The 20,946-nt window shown below is 31.4% G+C and overlaps 1 protein-coding gene across 2 annotated transcripts; it reads right to left on the reverse strand.

Moving 5' to 3' along the window:
- Nucleotides 1–2,040: 2,040 nt before the first annotated feature.
- AGPAT2 (1-acylglycerol-3-phosphate O-acyltransferase 2) lies at nt 2,041–19,310 on the reverse strand. Of its 2 annotated transcripts, NM_001311950.1 has the most exon segments (8): nt 2,041–2,118; nt 2,725–2,891; nt 4,737–4,902; nt 9,449–9,627; nt 10,516–10,649; nt 13,249–13,337; nt 14,153–14,246; nt 19,144–19,260. In NM_001311950.1, coding segments are annotated over 6 exon segments (822 nt in total). In that variant the 5' UTR covers nt 14,243–14,246; nt 19,144–19,260; the 3' UTR covers nt 2,041–2,118; nt 2,725–2,727.
- Between the last annotated feature and the right edge of the window lie 1,636 nt (nt 19,311–20,946).

The following is a 20,946-nucleotide window of genomic DNA, read 5'->3' on the forward strand; positions in this document are numbered from 1 at the left end:
GTGGAGTGTTGCGATATTTAGTCTACATAAATTCATTTCGAATACAAAACACGTCGACAACAGAGTTCTCCAGTACAGTTCATACGCAATAAATAGAATTACAATGTCAGGTTAGGTCATCTTAATTAAACCAATACAATACTGGTCATTTCACAATATACTAAGGGCATTTTTATCGGTCTTATGACGAAAAAAGAAGGAAGAGGTTCTCAATTCGTCTGTTTTTTTATAAGTTTGCTTTTATGTCATAAGGTGGCAAACGATCGGGCGCCCACCTGAATATGAAATAGCGAAATAACCGTTGAAATTTGACCGTTTAATAAATGTCTGGCACAAAATATTATTAAAATGTAATTTGTCTCATATTTGTAATTGTTCGCCATTCTTTCTAAATGTCAAGTATTTTTTACCATTTTTTATACTTTTCAAGCGAGCTTAAAAAAATACTTAACAGGTATTTGCTTAAAAGTGTTTAGTTTTTTTTTATTATTAGCGTAACTATTCATGAACTTAATATTTTTTTTTACTTTTTTATTTTGTAACATATATAATAAATACATATTACTAATTAAATTGCTTAATTCTTTATCAAAAGAAAAGACTATTTTTCCCAGTAAATTTATGAAAAAAGTTATGTGTGCCAATTTTTTTTTCATAAACACAAAACTCGTAGCTTGCACCTCTGATACTATAATTCAACTACACCAACTCAAAATCATTGTGCCATTTACCATTGGTTTCTGAGATAAAAATCTCTGTATAAAACATATCGTCATCCCTGTCGTTTCTTTGACAAAACATCAATAACAATATATTTTAAATGGCGATTTTCATCTTAGAAACCCACAATTAACACATTCTAAAGTTGGGACCAAAAGAACTTTGTAATTTTTATGTTATTACAATAACATTTAAGTTAATACATTTAAATAATAAACAATAAAATTGAGAAAAAATAACAGCAATATAATAATAGATATTCACAAAAGATATAAATAAAAAAAAAACAAAAAAACCCACAAAATAAAAAAATCATTTTTGGTCATTTTACTATTAATTATTAAATGATTTTTTAATGAAATAAAATTTATAGTATTTCCAAATACATATCTATATAATAGTTTCTGCATAATTATAACTTTGTGTTTAAAAAAAATATATGTTTTATTGTTGCTCCCGTACACAAAGAAACCAAACATAGTTATAACGATTTATCACTTACTACGTTACAATTAAGTAATAGTTTAAAAAAAATTAAGCTATATAAACATATATTAAGCTTATATACTATACATAAATATAAATTCCAAAGATTCGCTTTATAAATGTTAATTTAGAAAATTGATTAAATTGAAAAAAAAATTATGAATTTTTCATAAACATTAAATGATTTACTTATATTATTAAAGTAATAAAAATAAAATATAAAAACATAAAAAAATAAGATTTTGACACGTACACTAAAATTCCGAAATGACACATGTGAAAACAGTCATGTTTTGGTACTGTACGTTTTAATATAGTGCTATTGTCATACTGGTCCACTGTGCTACCCTCGTGTGAAACTAGGATTATCGATAATCCACTAACAGATCTCAACAACCAATCTCAAGTATGGTATTTTTAATCCAAAATATTATGTATATATTTAGTAGAGATTAACTAATTTCATTGGTCGTATTCAGTTATATAGGCTTTACCTAACAATAAAGTATCTTTCGATTTATCTTACTCATTGGAACATATATGTTGTAGATTATATAACTATATGTATATGTGTAAAATCTCGAATATTGTAGAAATATAAGTATGTGTAATCTTGTGTATTTGTAAGATATATTCTTTATATATGCTTATCGTATTGTGATATACAATGTAGTTTAGTCGTGTAGTATTTCTTGTATACCAAATGTATTTTCGTCTATTTTTTCAAAAACTTTTTCATAACAATGTGATCGACTTTTAATAAACTTTGAAATCAAAGACATGTCTTTTTATTTATCTTTATTTATTCAATAAATACGTATTTAATGTAAATACAAAATCTGTTATTAAATATACCACAAATATTTGACATTATCACAGCCCCTTATTATAAACATAAATTTTTTACTTTACCTGAAACAAGATATTTATCATTTTTACTGGAATTTAGGTAAAACAGTTTGGACTGTTTTTTTTTTAATAATTGTATTATATAGCTCACTACGTCTATGCATTTTAAAAGAAACTCGTTAAATTTAACTATTTTCATATATTTATTTACTTGCACGGAGCGCATATACATTTTTTTAAAACTCATTCGGAAATTCTATTCATATCTATTTGGACGCTAGAACATAAGTTTATTAAAGCTTCCAAAGTTCATTAACCCCCAAGGTTTTAAAAATAAATCTACACTGCCATCTACCGGTGATGATCAAATACTAATAGTAAAATCAAAGCGATATGTCAGTCATGTGTTTGACGATTTGATTATATACCGATAGATGATGCTAATACACTATTGAATCCAAACAACTTGAACCATAGAGAAAAAATTTAACTAGCAAACATAAAAACTAATCATAAACTCCGTGTGCACTTAAGAATAAAATTAGTTAAATATAATAGTTGGAAACAATCAAAGTAGTATTAAACTACTGCAATACCTTTGAATAATTTATGATTCGATATAATACACCTAAGTAATAATTTAAGAATTTTCCATAGTTTTGTACTTACATTTCAGTCGTGTTTTTGCTGCATGGCGAGCCTTGATTTCGTCTCTGCCGATACTCTAGTGAATGCTTCTTGCATCGTCATCTGTGTCGTCTCTATTAACGCGGGAATATCATCTTTGCTCAAATTTTCGGTTTCGATTTTCGGCAATATTGTTATTACAACTTCACCTGGAACAGTCAAATATAAATAATTTTAATACACAACGAATTATTAGTTAGCACAAGAAAATACCAAATAGTTTTGCTTAAAATAATTTATAGACGCAAGATTTATTGCGATACGAAAGTTTTGTGTCAATTTTTTACAGTTATTGTCTATACTAGCTTTTGACCCCAGATATAAAAAAAAACTATTTGTAGCCTATGTGTTCATCCATACCATGTTCTACGTCTATGGCAAATATTAGCGAGATATGATTATCTGTTCAAGAGATACGTAATAACAAACATTCATCTATCCATCAAAGATTAAACATTTGCATTTACAATATTAGTAAGACTTAAAGTTCTTATTTAACAAAAACTTAATTTCCGTAGTGTAAAAATGTTTAGGTGTTAACATCGTCAGTTTTATCAATGTCAATAGCGGCTTTCTAATGCGATAAACGAGATAAGAGCGGTATTACAAGTGTTTATATCACTTGCACTCCTTAACGATAACAGTAAATAGGCCTCCCAATAGGCATTCATGTTTGTAGGTCAGAGGGAACAATTGAATAACTGATATTTCAACGAGTGTGAATATATCACTTATAAATGCCACAGACAGCAACCAATTGTAAATATTTTTAGCCGTAGGTTTACACTTATTCAAAAATATATTGCTTTCTTTATCATTATTACTGCAAAGAGTGAGATAGCTGTGGAACCACAGTAGGAATAAAGATTACACACCACAGTTTAAATTCACGATCCTAATTGATGAATTGCCAATGAAGTCCAAGACTTAAAACCTATGTTTATTATGATGTTTGTTAGAAGGCTGTTTCCAGAACGGCTGCATGGATCTCGATCGATCTGTATATATATATAGTCATAGACTAAAGCATAGGCTACTAAATCAGTTTTTTTTTAGTTCCGCGCGGACGAAGTCACGAGATATAGCTAGTAAATGCATATATCTTATAAGGTTTCATTACAGATGTAACTCTAGTCTCAAATATACTTATGTAATTTTAAAGTTGAATTTAGACAAAAAAATACATTTCTATTGGTACAAAATTATTCGATATTTTGAATATGCTTTAATCAATCACGGAATCTTATATATGCCTTTTTTTTCTTCACATTAATTATATGATGGCGTGATTAATTCAAATGACAATTTTCCATATTCTTGTCTTTGTTAATCGTATTTAATTTTAAATTTAAATTAAATAATGATATTAACCAGTATAGATAATGAGTCAAGGACAAACTTTTTATTAAGTAATACGCAATATAAAATTTAAAGATTACACTATAAACCTAAAGCCGTACAATCAATAAGAAATTCAATATACGCCTAACGGAAACACAAAAATGGAGAATTGGATCAACTTGAAAGCATCAATAGTTCCATTATAGTTCAAAATTAAGATTGGTATGCTAATAACAAATTAGTACGTTCCATCTTTCGACCGTTCCAATTACATTTTGCCTACGACTTCGTTCACGTGAAATTATAAAACCTTATTAAACAATTTATGCAATGTTCCACACCTTAAGTTACATTTTTGCTTAAATCTATATCATCTAGGTTAACACATTCTAGGATTACCTTCTATCAAACATCCATCCATCTAAAGTTCCGCATTTATAATATTAGGAAGTAACATAAATTATGTTTGAATAGCCCAGTATTCGTAGTTATTCTCAATTTTGACTTACTGTGAACTGCAAAGGATATCTCTGGAAGTACTTACTCCCATTTCAATCATTAGGGTCTCAGGTTAGGTAACTTACGCTAAGAGACTCTCAAGGTTATTTTTAAAAGACTGCAAGTGTGTTGACTACATGTTATATAATACTCACCAGAGCCAAAGCGAAGTCGTTTGTCATCTAGAAAATGATACTTGGAGACGACAACAGGTTGTATGGGAGCGCGCGCGTCCACCGCAACGTGGAATGCTCCCTTGCGGAACGGCAACAACTTGTCCCCAAGATGTCGAGTGCCTTCGGGGAACAGTAACAATTTCCGCTGAAAATAATATAAACAAGTCGTTATGTCAATTGTGTTACTTTTTTTAACTAACGGTCGACCGCGACTCAGTTCGCGGGGAATTAAAATTAGGAAAAAAAATTGTAGTTTATGTGTTCTTCCAGATTATGTTCTATATGTATGCCAAAGTTCATCATGATCCGTTCATCCATCGAAACTATCGCATTTATAATATAAGTAAAATTTATAATATACAGATACACGTAGACACAAAAAGTTTTGTCTTAATAGAGTAATTACAAAGAAGAATAATTGGTTTCTTTCACTAATAATGATTTTTCAACCAGCTCTGAGTGATCCTCACATTTCAAGACTTGAGGTTATTCCAACAGCATTATTAACACATGATGTCATTGGAGTCGGTATCTGAACAAGGTAACTACGTAAATTGTTTATGAGGAAATAATTGTCAAGCCAGCGTGGTCTCTTTGTTAGCTATGTCCCGTAAATGATTCAAATAGTCTGCCATAATAAAACTAAGAAGTACCAACATAATAATAAATAACTTAATTTCATATACATTATGTAGTTTCAATGAGAATGCAGCGCTTAGTACAATTTTACTTCTGCTTTTTTACGATGAATAACCATCTGACCACGATCCTGATTTTATACAGTCGGACCTGTACAAGCGAGAAACCTCTATTGTCATTGCCCGCTCCTGGCGGAAAACATCCGAAAGCGAGAAAAATCCCGTGGACGCTTGGACTCTCGCTTGTCCAGGTTAGATCCAACGATGATACGTGTTAGCTTAGTAAATGACAACCACTTTACTTTGCCTCATATACTCGACTCTAGATTCATTACAGAATGTATAACAACGTTACGATTGCATCGCAACGCATTTTTTTATACATGAGGGAAGTTGTAATCACTGATCATCGTGTGAACCGTTTACTTAACTTACTTTTTTATAAAAAAATTATTACTTTTTATTGTTTCAAATCGCTTAAATAGCGAAGCGACCGTTGCTCATAGATATACGCAATTGCATATGCGTTGCCTACCTTTAATCGACCGAGGAGGGGATGCGCTGAAAGAATATGTTTTCCCTTCACATGCATTATCCGGAAAATCCCCTTACGCTTCCCATACTTTTCTTGTATGAAAAAGGGTGGGAAAGGAAAGAGAACTAAAATGACTTCTCTACTTATCTTCAGCAAAAAGATCTTCTATTAAGTTATTACTTACGCAAAAAAATAACAGACATTATCAAATACGTAAAGTAAAAAATATATGGCAATGAATTAAATGGACACTTTTTTACAACATCGGTCATTGACAAAAAATATAGAAGACAAATATACTCACTTCCACGTTATAAGTAATTCTAAGATCATTATACGAAATGAAAATAGCCTTCGAAAAATTTACATTCAAACGTCATTCTACAATAATGCTAATACATTGCGTAATTTCGATAATTCTGACCACATAAAACACATGATTAGAAAACATAAAATACTACAATGTATATCACACTTTGATACTTAAATTGTAAACAATATAGACGTAGAAAATTTAAAAAAAACATTAAGATGATAACTTCGTTTACAATCTTAAAACTAACCAAAGTTCATATCAACTAAACTGGACTCTAGCACCTTAAAAAGGGAATTTAGAAAAAGTAATCTACCACTAATCGTCATGTTTTCGATCAATGGAAACCGTATGAAAATCTGTTGAGTAGTCATGTTTATCACGGTCAGACACGGGCACATATCTTCTAGCTTTATCGTTAGTGTTTATAAGATTATTTTCTATTCAAAACATAAACATATCTGAAGTCTAAACGATAACTAATACATGTTTCGTCTTGTTGATCCATCGTGATAGGAAATTGCCCGTGCCTCGCAGCACTGGACGGACCGACGTTAATGTTTACCCAGCTTTAGTGATACTGCTTCGTTTTCAGATAACAGAATATTATTTATGTTTTGTTACGAATACAGACAGTCTTTCAACAAGATGAGTAGCAAATATAGCAATGATAGAATATAATATCACTAAAGGCTATAATTTTTATGAGAGAAGAGGGCAAACAAGCGGCGGGAACACCGAGGTGATCAACGACATGGACATCTGCAACACCAGAGGAACTGCAGATACGTTGCCGGCCTTAACTATACTTTACTTTTATATACTAGCTGTCGCCCGAGGCTCCGTCCGCGCGGAATTAAAAATACCTTAAGTAGCACAAGTGTTCTTCCAGATAATATTCTACATCTATGTCAAACTGCAATGAGATCCATCCATCCGTTTTGGAGATACCTTCAAACAAACATCCATCCATCCATCTAAACATTCACATTTATAATATTAGTAAGCTGTAGCTACTCTCGGTGCTTAAAAATCAAACGAACAAACACTTGTATAATTAACTAGGTGCAAACATTTGATTAATCAGTTTTGACCTTTTCCCCTTAACCTCATTGTATGACAAAGAAGAATACATCTAATATACATAATTAATTCTTTTTTTCATTATTGTCGTAATATTCAAACAATACTAAGTTACATTAAAGTAGGAAATTTATAATTAATTTAATAGAATTCTCCAATCTTTTTATTTTTTCTTTTCTTTTTTTAATCGCACTACATTTAGTGTTTCAAGTAGGTCAAAAATCTAGTTGAATAGTCAATATTAGTCACAATATCTGACAGTTTATAATAGAACTAGTCCGATTACAAACTGCTAAAGGACCAAATTGATAACTATTCGGTCACATACTACATATTCAATTACGTCACGTACACATACATAAATACGTGACGTCCTCACCTGGCCAAGGTCGCAGGACGCGGGAGGAAAACTCACGCAATGAATAAATACACTAATATTAACTTTGACACATTTTCTTAAAAACCTCGCCACGCCTGAGCCTTGGTCATTATTTAAATAGGTATATTTTAGTTCAACCAAAATGATTTATGATGGACGCCAGCAATTAAACGTCAATCAAAGAGCAATAGAGGAATATCTGGGAGATTTATCTTTGTATCTTTTGGCCAATAATGGCACATGAACATCGTATCACCGTAGTCTGATGATGAGTGAAAAAACAAATGCACAGCGCAAGATAAAACATTCTTCATAAAGCTTTGTTATCTTTATAAAAAAGGAGGTCAGTAAAGTTATTATAGAATTTACCTATAATACTTGCTTTATCCGTCCGCGCAATAAAAAAAAACTTAACTAGCCTATGTTTTCCTTCAGACTATGTTCTTCATCCATGCCAAATTTCCTAGACATCTGTTCATCCTTTCTGGATATACCTTCTAAAATTCATCCATTCATTCGTCCAAACATTAGCATTTGTAATAACAGTAAAAAGTAAGATTTGTATGTTCCGTAACTAGAAGCAAATCTAGATTTTAGATGCTAAAAATAAATCTTATCGCCTTATAAGTGCATGAATAAAACGATATGTAGTCCACTAGTTTCAATTGTGAGAGAACTTTGCACCGATCGCATTAATGCAACTGGCCCAGTTCAGGGCACTCGGGTCACTCTTGCTTGTGATTACGAAACATTCAATGCATTTATTGAACACTGACATTTACTGTGTGTTTCCGAAACCGAAATCCTCGTTTAAAACATATCGTTATCCCTGTCATTATCATTGACATGTTTGAGATAATGTTTTAAACGGGGATTTTGCTTTCAGAAACCCATGGTTTGATACTTGTTTACCTACAGCCAAAAATAACTTTACTGGTCATTTTATTTTATATTTTGACATATTGCATACATAACGAAAATCATTCAATCCAATTCACTTTTTAGCTTCGTTTTCATTTAAAAAAACAAAAGACGGAAATACATTATTCTACAGTTGTATGACTCATAAGCCTTGTTTACGTCAATCATGTTTTGCGCATTATAAATTTAAATAAATAATTGCGTGCTTTTAAACTGATGACAATCCCAAAGACAACAAAGTGATCCTATAAGGGTTACGTTTCTTTACTATAAGGTACGGAACCCTAAAAGTTGAAAGGACAACTTGCAGGGAACATAATACTAGAGAAGGTTAGATGAAACACATATACTTACTTCCCTTTGAACCTTCTAGTTAATACGTATTTATCATCAAAAAAATAAGAATAAGACTTTAGAAAAGAAAGTAGACAAGTTATTATACAACGCCGAAATAAAGTAAACGGAACGTCAAATTTCAAACATGGCGCCATTACGTTATTTTACTTTCTTAGTTATTTTGAGATAACTAGTTTTCGTCCGTGACTCAGTCCGCGCGTTATTTAAAAACACTTAATTAGTAGCTTATATGTTCATCCAGACGATGTTCTAAATCCATGCCAAATATCATCGAGATCCGTTTAGCCATTCCGAAGATACTTTCAAATAAACATCCATCAAACCATCTAAACATTCGCATTTATAATATTAGTAGATTAGTAAGAAGTAAGATACTGTAAATATTGTAAAGTGTACAAATGTGTAAATTTGTCTATGGTTTGTTTGTGACGTCACTTGTCTATAAGCTTTTAATAGACGAATTACCTTATGTTCTTTAACGGCCAGGCTCTGTTGGTTGAGGACGGTCTGTGCTGATCTTGCACCTCGGTCGATAAACACAGTGCCCCACAGCCACGCGGCGGTGCCGAAAGGTGCCAAGTACTGCAACTCTCGTTTAGAAACCACAGTACATCGCGACATGAGCGGCCACAGCTCCGACAACACTAGGAAACAAAAGAACTATGAGAATAACGTAGAAGAAAATGTTATTTGTAATTAAAAAAAATTCTAAGCGAATGCCGAAAACCTCAAGGATAAATTTACTTTGTGCAATTCATTACGTTAATAATATCTTCTATTAAATAATAAAGAATTAAGATAAAGAAATGTCATATAAAATCTGAAAAAATAGTGTTAATTGTCCATGGAAACTTTTGTTGACAATCCAATAAAGGAGGTCAAAGCCCGCGGCATGAGAAAGTCGGGCATGGTCAAATTGGGGGACTGGTTTTGGTCTGCACTTTATTATTGTAATTAGCAGTAATACATGCTTATATTTTTTAATGCTTTTTAACCGCATACTAAAATGTATTAAGTCTAGAATTCAGGTCCAACGTATTAAAGGAATGGCAGTTTTACGACGTTAACAAAGTAAATACACAACAAACACTAAGATGGCTGTATTTCCGGAAACGACACATCTTACACGTTCCAACAGTGGAAAGCAACAAACAAAAAAAAATACAATGAGTACCTACTAAGTTATCGTAACTAATTGTATTCAATTAAAAAAAAATCTAATAGCAAAGTATCAATAGATTGTCACAAGACAAAAAATGGTGCCTCATTAAACATCGAAGATAAAAAATTATGACAATATTTATTAAATACGACAAGTAATCAATATTTCTTCTTAAAGTCAAAAGTTGTATATGTCACCAGCAAATTGTGAACGTAGCCTGTTTGTAATTTTTGACAAATTGCATATCGAATGAATTCAATCGCACAATGACGTTTTATAATTCGTTTAAACTATTCATATGTCATCATTTTGGCAAGGTTTGTTACCATATATAATACTCTAGTTATATTGATTTAGATTAAAAAAATACCAAAAAGATCGATGCTGCTCTGATGGTTCAAGAGCACAACAGCGCCGCGCGTGTCGTCAACATTTTCCAATCCTCTGACCGTCCACCGAATGCCCAGCATCCTGGACGTCAACCTTGACAATGCAGCTGGAATCCTATAGGAACAGTACAATCATTGTAAAAGCGATAATTAAACTCCGTAACACTGGAACAAGGGTGACCATAAAATGGTGACCAATTAACCTTTTAGGTAACAAATTTACACGAGCTCGGCCTATAAATAGTTTAGTATACATAGGCTTAGCTTTGATTTAATTACATTCATTTATTTCTATGTTTAATAAAACAAGCTATTATGGACTAATCATAAGACACTAGTGTCATTGTAAAGATTATACAGTCTTGAAGAGAAAAAATATTTATTTTATGTCATATCAATAGTCAACTGTACAAAGAACTGACCTTGTATAGATCAATGACACGGTCATAATATTTAATAATAGTTCATAACAAACATAATAAGTTTACGAGTTTATATCAGGAAGTATTTTTCTATCAACTGAATTTCTATTAGCCGCTATTTATTTCTGAAACTACTATCTTGACAGGCACGGAAATTTTTTGCGCCTAGTAACGCATATTCCAACCATCTCAACATGATGATTAGTATTCGAAAACCATACGATTTCCACTAAATCGCTGCAGAAATTTAAAAATGGAAGACGCTCCTTTTGCTTTAAAAAGAAATAAGGAAGGTAGGATCATTTGTCAAGGAAAGAATTACATGATCCTAAAGGCTCTCAGTGTTTTAGCTCTCCTATTGCTGAAGATAACCTCCGGCGGTACGTGAAAGCAGGCTTTCCCCGTTCACTCCTCAGCAGTATTCCACTAACTAATTAACAAATTGGCCATACACCAGGCCTACACTTCTTTCTTAAAAACGACAACATTACAGTACCTAGTTTCTTTGTGTCTTCGTTCTTTATTTGCTTTGTTACTAGATATCTTTTTGTATTTCCTAAAGATGCTTTATGTATAGTTTTCCTGTTTGCATTGTATTGTTTGTCCAATAATTATGGTGTTCATTTGTTTCCACCTACCACTGCACCTTTGTTTTCACAATAAACATCGTTTAGTTATTTAAACTTAAACATGTTATAGCGGTTAAGGAGGTTTTTTAACTAGTACTCTATTACATAATACATATTGTTGACTGAACTAACTTTTGTATCATTGTCTGTACACAGAAGTATCTTGTTCTTAACCTCAAAAATCTATCATTCTCCTATCACAATATAACATCAGTTTCTTTATTAAATGCACATAGAAAGACATATAAATGATATCAATACATGCAGTTTATGATACATAAAATGTTTTTCGATTGCAAAATTCTTCGCAGGACGTAAACGTGACCGAACTTTGAAAATATCGCGCCAAATAGAGTCTTTGTCACGTCGTCGTAACTAAAGCAACCTTGACATTCATTCGTGTTTCGTTTGCCAAGTTCATCTCACAAGCCTGTTTTAACTTTGTCCCCACTGACAATAGTGTAATGTTTTTTCGCAGTTATTTCAGTACTAGCTTTCGCCCGCGACTCCGTCCGCGCGGAATGAAAAGTAAACCTATTTAGTAGCCTATGCGTTCTTCCAGAGTATATTACATCTATGCCAAATATCTCAGCGAGCTGCATGCAGCCGTCCTGGAGATACCTTTAAACAAACATCCTTCCATCTAAACATTCGCATTTAAAATATCAGTAAAAAGAAAGATGTATGTGGATTGGTTTGTCCATTTCATTGTAAACTCTGGTACAGAAACAATTTAGACGAGTGGAGTTAGTGGTGTCATTTGATTTGTGTTAATAATAATTAAAATCACCAATTTTAAAACATTTACAAGGTCATAAAATGTTAATCCTCAATCTTTATCTATAAATAAACATGCATATAGATAATGAGGAATAAATTCCAAATGCTAGGCCTACAACCTTGATATAAAATTATTAATGATTAGATAAAAGAAAGTGAAAATAGCTTTAAAAAGATAATTTAATTATTATTAAAGAGTTTCAAAATATGATAATCTTAATACAGCTATTTTTTAAGTTTAATCGATTTCAGAACGGCAATATATAATATCTAATATTCCAAAGCACCTGCGTTGGGCCACTTCGTGGGACATATACACCGGGTTGGTGAGGAACACCTGGACACCGGGACACCTGGTAGTGTCATGTAAAAGATAGCAGCAGGTAAACATTTAAGGTGGCATCGTAAGCCCAAAGCGATAGGAAAGATTTTACCTTGGCGTTAGGTGGCACACATTATAACGCGACCACACTGGTTGTTTTAATGAGCGAACGATTATATTTCTTACTGATTGATCGTGGGTTTCTGAGATCAAAATCATTATATGACAGAGATGGCGAAATATTTTATACAGATATTTTAATCTCAAAAACCAAGGGTAAGATCAGAGTAAGTAACTCGTTAAAACTTTCGTTAGATGTAATTAACTAATAAAATATATCATGCAAGATTCTGAAGCTTTTATCGTCACTGTTGCTAAGTACAAATCAAGATATCGAAATATTCAGGGATATAATTTTTATGCAAAAAAAATATCGAGCCTAAGACATATCAAATAATTTCACACGTAGCGATTAGATTGCAAGATTTATTTCACTGTCTTCTTTAAATATGATAGAATAGTCAATCATCAAGAAATCAATAAATAATAAAACTAACTTACAATGCATTTCTCGGATCAAATGGACGGATCAACATAAGAGGTATCGGCAGTGAAGCAGATAATAATGACAGCACGATGAACAAAATAAACTGCAAACAAAAAAAAATTGTATTTATTTATTTATATACAAAAGTACATGATTCCAAACTACATGAGGTATGTTTCAAATACTCCGCATCAATTAGTATTAATCCATATATGCGTTTCTGTATCCGATCGAATCAGATTCAATCAAACAAAAAGAATCAAGTTTGTAAAAATAATCTAAAACCAATTGTTCAATCAAATCAATCAATATAAAGTAAATATGTTACGAGTACATAAGCTATTCAAGATAATGCCAATGTTAACTAGCCATTGTAATTAAATTGAAATAACCTTTTAACTCCTTATAAAACTAAAAGAATATTCGAGTCTCAAATTATGACCTCAAGTTTTCTCTTGTCTTATATGGTTATACTCAAACAGGTTGAAACTTTTAATTTTCATACCAAAAATGCATACAAAATATTTCATACGTTCGATAACAGCTTTCCCTACTTATAAAGGCAATTTATTTCTTTAAATTTATTCCTGACTAGCTGTCGACCGTGACTCCGTCCGCGCGAAATTAAAAAAATAAACTTAATAAGCAGCCTGTATGTTCTTCCGGACTATGTTCCACATCTGTGTCAATTTTCATCAGGATCCGTTCAGTTGTTCCAAAGATACCTTATAACAAACATCCATCCATCTAAATTTTCGCATTTATATTATTAGTAATATTACAAAATAGGCTATATTTTATGTGTGTTACAAATAAGCTATATTCCACAAATACAGAGGAAGACCTTTGTCCACTAACATTAAAAAAAATAATCGAGAACTATAGTTGGAATTAAAAAGATAATAAAATAACACTCACCTTTATATAATACCGAGCAATGGAGCTGATTGTAAACAATATTATAAGTAGAGCCATAACACAGCCCAGCACTACATTGAAGGCCGCCATTTTTCTGTTGACAAACAAACGCATTTAAATAAAAATCTTGCTCAAGAAATAGGTAACATGCGACAAGCGTTCGAAAAAAAAGAATCATCAAAATCGGAACGTAGTTCTGACGTCAAACAAAAAAAAACATGCAGATGAATTGAGAATTTTGCGCAGTCGGATAAAAATGAATAAAACATCAACTGGACCGATATTGAATCAATTGTTTATGTATTCGACTTTATCATAGTTAAAATAGGTTCTCTTGTGACGACATTATGCCAATATACCTACAGTATTGTGTGCTCGATATTGATGAAATTATATAAACAGTTGCAGTATTAAATAACATGATGCCATTTAACTAATATATAAGAATTAAGTCATCTTTTCCATCAATCTTATGCAACCGAACGACTTTTTAAATTCATAACATCGATATCTGAATCAGCACTATGATGAAACAAGACAGTTTTAATAAAAAAATATGCATTTAGTTGTTTCCAAGTATATTGCGCACGTCGTAAAGGGCATCTTGTAATAATACAATTAGTATAAACAAAAGTATTTCTTCATGGCCTCCTAATCTTTGACTTTACAATGCATCTGGAATTTTTGGTTAGATAATTTTCCACTGCCGAAACACTTATGCAAAATAAAATTGTGTGTTTTGTCTAAAAAAGGTATATTGTATCCTACATACAAAAGGAGGAGGTTGACAATTCGTTTGAGTGTTTCGTTTGAGTGTGAAGGAGGTAATAGTCTTTTAGTTGCCCACTTTAGTCCATAAAAGAGCAACGATAAGAATAAGATATTTTTAAATTATATTTCTGAGTTATACCGAAGCGCATTCTGAACAGAGACATTCACTTTAATGGTTGTTTGTAGAAAGTAAAACGGTGAGAATATAACCTAACTTTCACTGATCTTTACTAACAATATTACTATAATGTACTACGCCGTATAACATAGTATCTGTAGACACCATCGGTAAATAAAACATACTTATTTTAGGTTCTAAACTTTAATTACTCTAGAACTTTTTACGAGTACTTTTTTGGACATTATTAGTACGAACATAACGCTTATGTACTTTTACACATTATTAAAATCCTTTGGCGCGAATAACGTGCTTTCGTTACAAAGTCCAGTATCAGAATGATTAGTGAGGGACAATAAACGTCGACATTTTAGTAAGGCTAGTGTTGCGTCAATACACTGCCACATTTTCGGATTTTCTTCCTAATAGAACATACATATATGTATTTTTCTATCTCAGTGACCGGCAAAATCGCTGATCAATTTTCACAGATTATAAGTAAAGATTGTTAGGTTAAATGAAAAGAATAATACGACTTAAAGTGTAGGGTTCCTAAGAGTGTATGAAAATAGGTAAACAATAGATTTAAGTGCATAATAAAATGAAATTATTAACCTCTTATCACTACATGATAGACTTCTAGCATATATTTACTAGCTTTAACTTTAACTTATAGCTATTTAAACTATTATATACATTAAGGAAGTAAACTAGGAAATAACTCTGCTAATCTTATCAGTTAAATAAACTAGATTGATAAGAACAGCGGTGCAGTTTAGATAAAATTATTCTGAATATTTTTCTATTAGTTCCTATCAGACACTATTGGAATAATGAAAAATCAGTTCATATGAATTTTAAGACAGTAAATTTAAATCCATAAAAAATATTTCCACTGGCTCATAACAATGTGTGGGATTATGTCCCATGGCTTACGTAACCATACGTGGAAACATCCACGAAATATGCCGCAACGACATTTCGCAATCACATGAGTTTTAAGACAAGCAATATTCGTAAAAAGCACGTGTAAAATGTTACATAATCTTACTTCTTACTAATATAATAAATGCGAATGTTTAGATGGATGAATGGGTGTTTGTTTGAAGGCATCTCCGAAACGACAGAACGGATCTCGCTGAAATTTGGCATAGATGTAGAACATGGTCTAGAAGAACACATAGGCTACTTACTAAGTTTTTTTTATTTCGCGCGGACGTAGTCGCGGGCGACAACTTGTCCTACATATTTTTCTTAACTGATACTAATATCAAAAGAGTTAAGATTTGTACTATTTCAAAGGATTTATAACTATAAAATAATTAGTTAACAGTGTTAAGTCACCTGCTATCAATATCGATTGAACCCTTATTTGGACAAGCCTATGTTGGATCTTGGCTTAGTCTGTTACATACGCAATTATGTTGCTGTGTGTGGTCCTTTAACAGAGAGTGCTTTCGTCATTTATGTAATAACTTATATAATATCAACTTATAAAAATCTTAATTTTATTTTAATAAAATACCAGTCGCCAGCCTAAATCTAGTTTTACAAGTGCCATTTTCATATCGAGCAGACTCGAATAACACTATGGCAACTTTATCCGCATGTAGGATCAACTATCAAAAATCCCGAAATAGGTTTTCAATTCTGTTAAAAGAACGATATTTCTTACACAAACACGGCTCTGGGACTAATAGTTACAGCTACTCGTTGATGAGCTATGTGTCATAAAAAAAATTTGTATACCGATCTCCTGGGAAAGTAAGATTTAATTAATTTAAATTGACTTTATCTTGGCTACTATTCTCATTTGTAATTACCAGCAACTAAATGTACGCATTAAAATACAATGAATTTTCTACATGATTTTAGTAGAAAAAAATTCATGAGAAGAATTTAAAAAAATGTATCTCATATTAAATTATACATTAAATTTAGACATAAATATTTTTTTTTTATTAAAATATTAGCAGATTTTTTTGGAAATTCACTAATATTTCTTTTACCATTCCAACTAAGCTCTAGGCTTGTTCTAGGATATAGTTTACGACAATAGTCGAGTGGCGGGATTCGAACCCCCGACCTCGTGATCTGAAATCCGTAACGTTAACCATTAGGCTATTGACGATTTTGATAGGTTTAAAATCAAAGTCCAAAATAATTCAACCTTATTCGTTTTCATTTGACGAATAAAAAAAGTCGTAAAAAGTTTATGTAAAAATACAACATCGACTATAAAATTGCATGCACTTATGTAACATATATATGCTTATCTAGTCGTAAGAAACACGACCTCCGGACTATATTACTACATAAAATAAATTGCTGAAGACTGCATTGAATGTTTGCATGCATGCATTAAGATAACCTCCCTAACGAGCTACGATTACAATAAACTTTACAAAGTTAAATGCGTTTAGTATCTTATTACAAACAGGTCTACTTAGTAAGGATTAATTGTGGGTTTCTGAGATGAATTTCCGTGTAAAACATATTGTTATCTCTGTTTTGTGAAAAACAATGACAGGGATGAAGATTATGTTTTATACAGAGATTTTGGAATCTGAAACCAACGGTAAGAGAGATGTTATATAGAAATATACATATTGCCATCTCTCTCTGAAGATTCTGAGGTGATTATGTGTAAACCCATGGTTACTTTTTACCTCGACATTGCATACATTGGCAATTGTATATTTCGTAAAATTTTCTTCTTTTTACATTTGTCATTTATGTTGTAAAAACAGCTTGTTTGCATATGCCATGCAGAAAATTAACCATCGTGTACGTTAAATACAAAATAATTAGTAAATTTAAACGAAGTGTAATCTCTGACATCTAGTCGTGTTTGTGTCAAAAAGATTGTCAATTTTCCTTAAACAAAGTCGCGGTCGAGTACTTGTAATATATAAATATGATTATTATGAACTTAAATATAAATAAAACAATAGACATTATAGTTCCAGTTAATAGATTTAACAAGGACAATGATTAAGGAAAGACTTCTTTGTATCCTAGGCCCTCAGAACAATGAGTGTTTGATAGTACACGTGATAACAACCGGTATAGATAAAGGTGTTAAAAAATTTACCCTTGTATCTTTTGTTTATGTTTAACTAGCTATCGCCCGCAACTGCATCCGCGTGGAGTAAAAACAACTTAATTAGTTCTTCCAGGTTATGTTTAAAATTTATGCAAAATTTCAAAGACATCCAGCCGTTCTGGAAATACGTTCTAACATCCATCCTTCCAAACATGCGCATTTATAAAATTATTAAGATAGCGTTTTAAATCAATTTAATATGTATAAAAGAATCGATTATTCGAGAACATTTCAAACGATTTTGACGTTTTTTTATTTATCTAGAAATATATTACTGGCTGGATCTATGCTAGATGAGTCAAAAACAAAACAATTATACCGAACTAAATAATTTGTACAAAAAATCAAGCACGATCCTAATCTCAGATTGACATTACTCAACTGTTATCACTGCTTTAACCAACTAAAGGCTAATAAAAGATTACATTGATTAGAAGTTAGGTATTGAAAAAGTTATCAAGATCATAAAAAATAAAAAGTAAAATTAACCAATTACGCTAACCTTTTTTCTTTATTTCCACGTTTATAAACATTGATATAAAATTTCTGATGATTTTTTTTCTTATTTTAATTTTGAATAATTATAGAAACCGCTCCTAGAGAATCATCTACCCTCCGAAAAGTAACACTTAAGTAAAATTAAAAAAGTTATTTGTTTAGACATAACTATTACTGTATAAGAAATATTCCGCAATTTACGGACGTTAAGTTAAAGTAAATAGATTTAAAAAGTTCAAAAACGTACTTCGTAAATCTAAGTTTCATAAATTTTTAATAATATGAGAATGAAAGTAATGAATAATTCACAGAACTTCTACTTTCATCTTCATAAGTTATATTCAACCTTTTGCCTTTTTAATTCTAGTGTTTCCAACTAATAAAAAATATATTGACAAATTTCTTTGCTTTTTAGATTCCCTCATAACATCGCAAATGCTCGCTGCTTAAAAATAATTTAATAATATTGGCGCCAAAAAATAATTAAAAAAAACTTACATTTAAAAGAAGGCCAATTAAATTATAACACACTTGTTATCATTCGATTCATTTATTTTAACGCGATTTAAATAAACGACACGTGATTTTAGTCAATATTTAATATTGACCATTCAATACAATCATCCGACTCGACCGGCGGAATGACTGCAACTGGCTGTTTGACGAAACGACTCGGTCACGTTGCCACGTCAGTTTTAGGCCCGATAACTTATGATGATTGCCAGGGAACTCAATGCAGGGAATATCAGGATACATGCCTAGTTATCAGCCCATGAACTTTGCACAAACAATCCATTTTTAAAATAGAATTAAAATAGGTATTACGTATATAAAGAGCATTATCATATTTATATTTAGTTAAGTAATAGAAATTTCTTAATTTAATTTACATAATTTATATCAAATTAGATAAGATAACTTCTTAAATCTCTTTTCTTATGTAGTCTCTGCTTATCCTTCGGAATTCGGATGAACGTAAGTGCTTATTTGGATACCTAAAAAGGCAATATGGTACAATAAATTTCTTTTATATCTTGTCGATTCATATTAGACTGTTTGCCGTATTTATCCATGTAGTAAGTATTTTAATTGTTGACCACGACTTTTCAATTAAAACGTACTTTACTTTGAAAGTTAATACTAATGAACAACCAAAAGTTAGTCAACGTATCATTTAATTATAAATGTACAATAGGAATAATAATTAATCTGTACCAATGTCAAGTCCAAATAAAAACAATAGGCCAACAGGTCGCCAGTACGTTATCATTTGAACACGGTCATAAATGGCATATTCATACATGTACTAGCAGACTCTCCTTGGGGGATGAATTTAAAGAATTATTTTCCTTGTCTATGCTTGCCTACGTATTAATAAACGTCTAGGTGCAAGACACAGTAGTATAATCTGATTAATATTTTCTTAAGTTATGATAAAACAAACAGCAATTAATCCTTCGAAATTATGTTTGTAGAACAAAACATATTAAAATACGCCTTTCGCTAAATTATCTCAAAACTATCTATTTAGCCTATTGTCTTCATATGCGATAAACATCCCTCATGATAACTGATAAGAAATTCTCACAAGCAATAAAACCGATAGATATCAATGTTTACATATAAAAGAACTTTAACCTTAGCATATCATTGCTTGTATCTACTTCCAGTACAAAGAAAAGAACACTGGAGTAATTGAATTTTTTTCTCGGTTATATGCAATTAGGCCGAAAACTTGTCATTGCAATACGTACATATATTAAAATGTTCATGAGAAGCGAATGTGACATACTTCACGTTGCAGATTTTCCCGAAATTTGGTGCCCACCTTTAGTCCTAATTAAAGCATTTTTTTATATTCAGTGGTAAATACAAGATGACCGCCGCCACAAAATCATTGGGCTGCGCGATCAGAGTATGGAACTAAATAAAAATTCCATTATTTTATGGTGGGCCATATATAAATGGCGGATGACAAATGAAAATGTGTAAAATTACAAAAATGCACGAAATTGTATCATCTGACATTTGACACTGCTGATAGTAATGGCGGCCATCTTGGATTTAACGTAGTGTTCCAAATTCTACTTATAAAGCCTTTTCATTTGATGCCCATGTTGGTGTGATTAATTAAAAATATGATATCCCCCAAGTTGTGTCAGCAGCATGGATTTTTTATGGTTTATTGCTAAAAGTAGGAATTGACTTTAAAAAAGTAATATTACTTTTCTCTAAACGCTACCAATACTCTTACAGTATGTAGTAGTAAGAATAATAAAATTAACATAAGGATATACACAT

The sequence above is a fragment of the Papilio xuthus genome, unplaced genomic scaffold, assembly GCF_000836235.2.
Source record: "Papilio xuthus unplaced genomic scaffold, Pxut_1.1 DF827680.1, whole genome shotgun sequence".
NCBI lineage: Eukaryota > Metazoa > Arthropoda > Insecta > Lepidoptera > Papilionidae > Papilio > Papilio xuthus.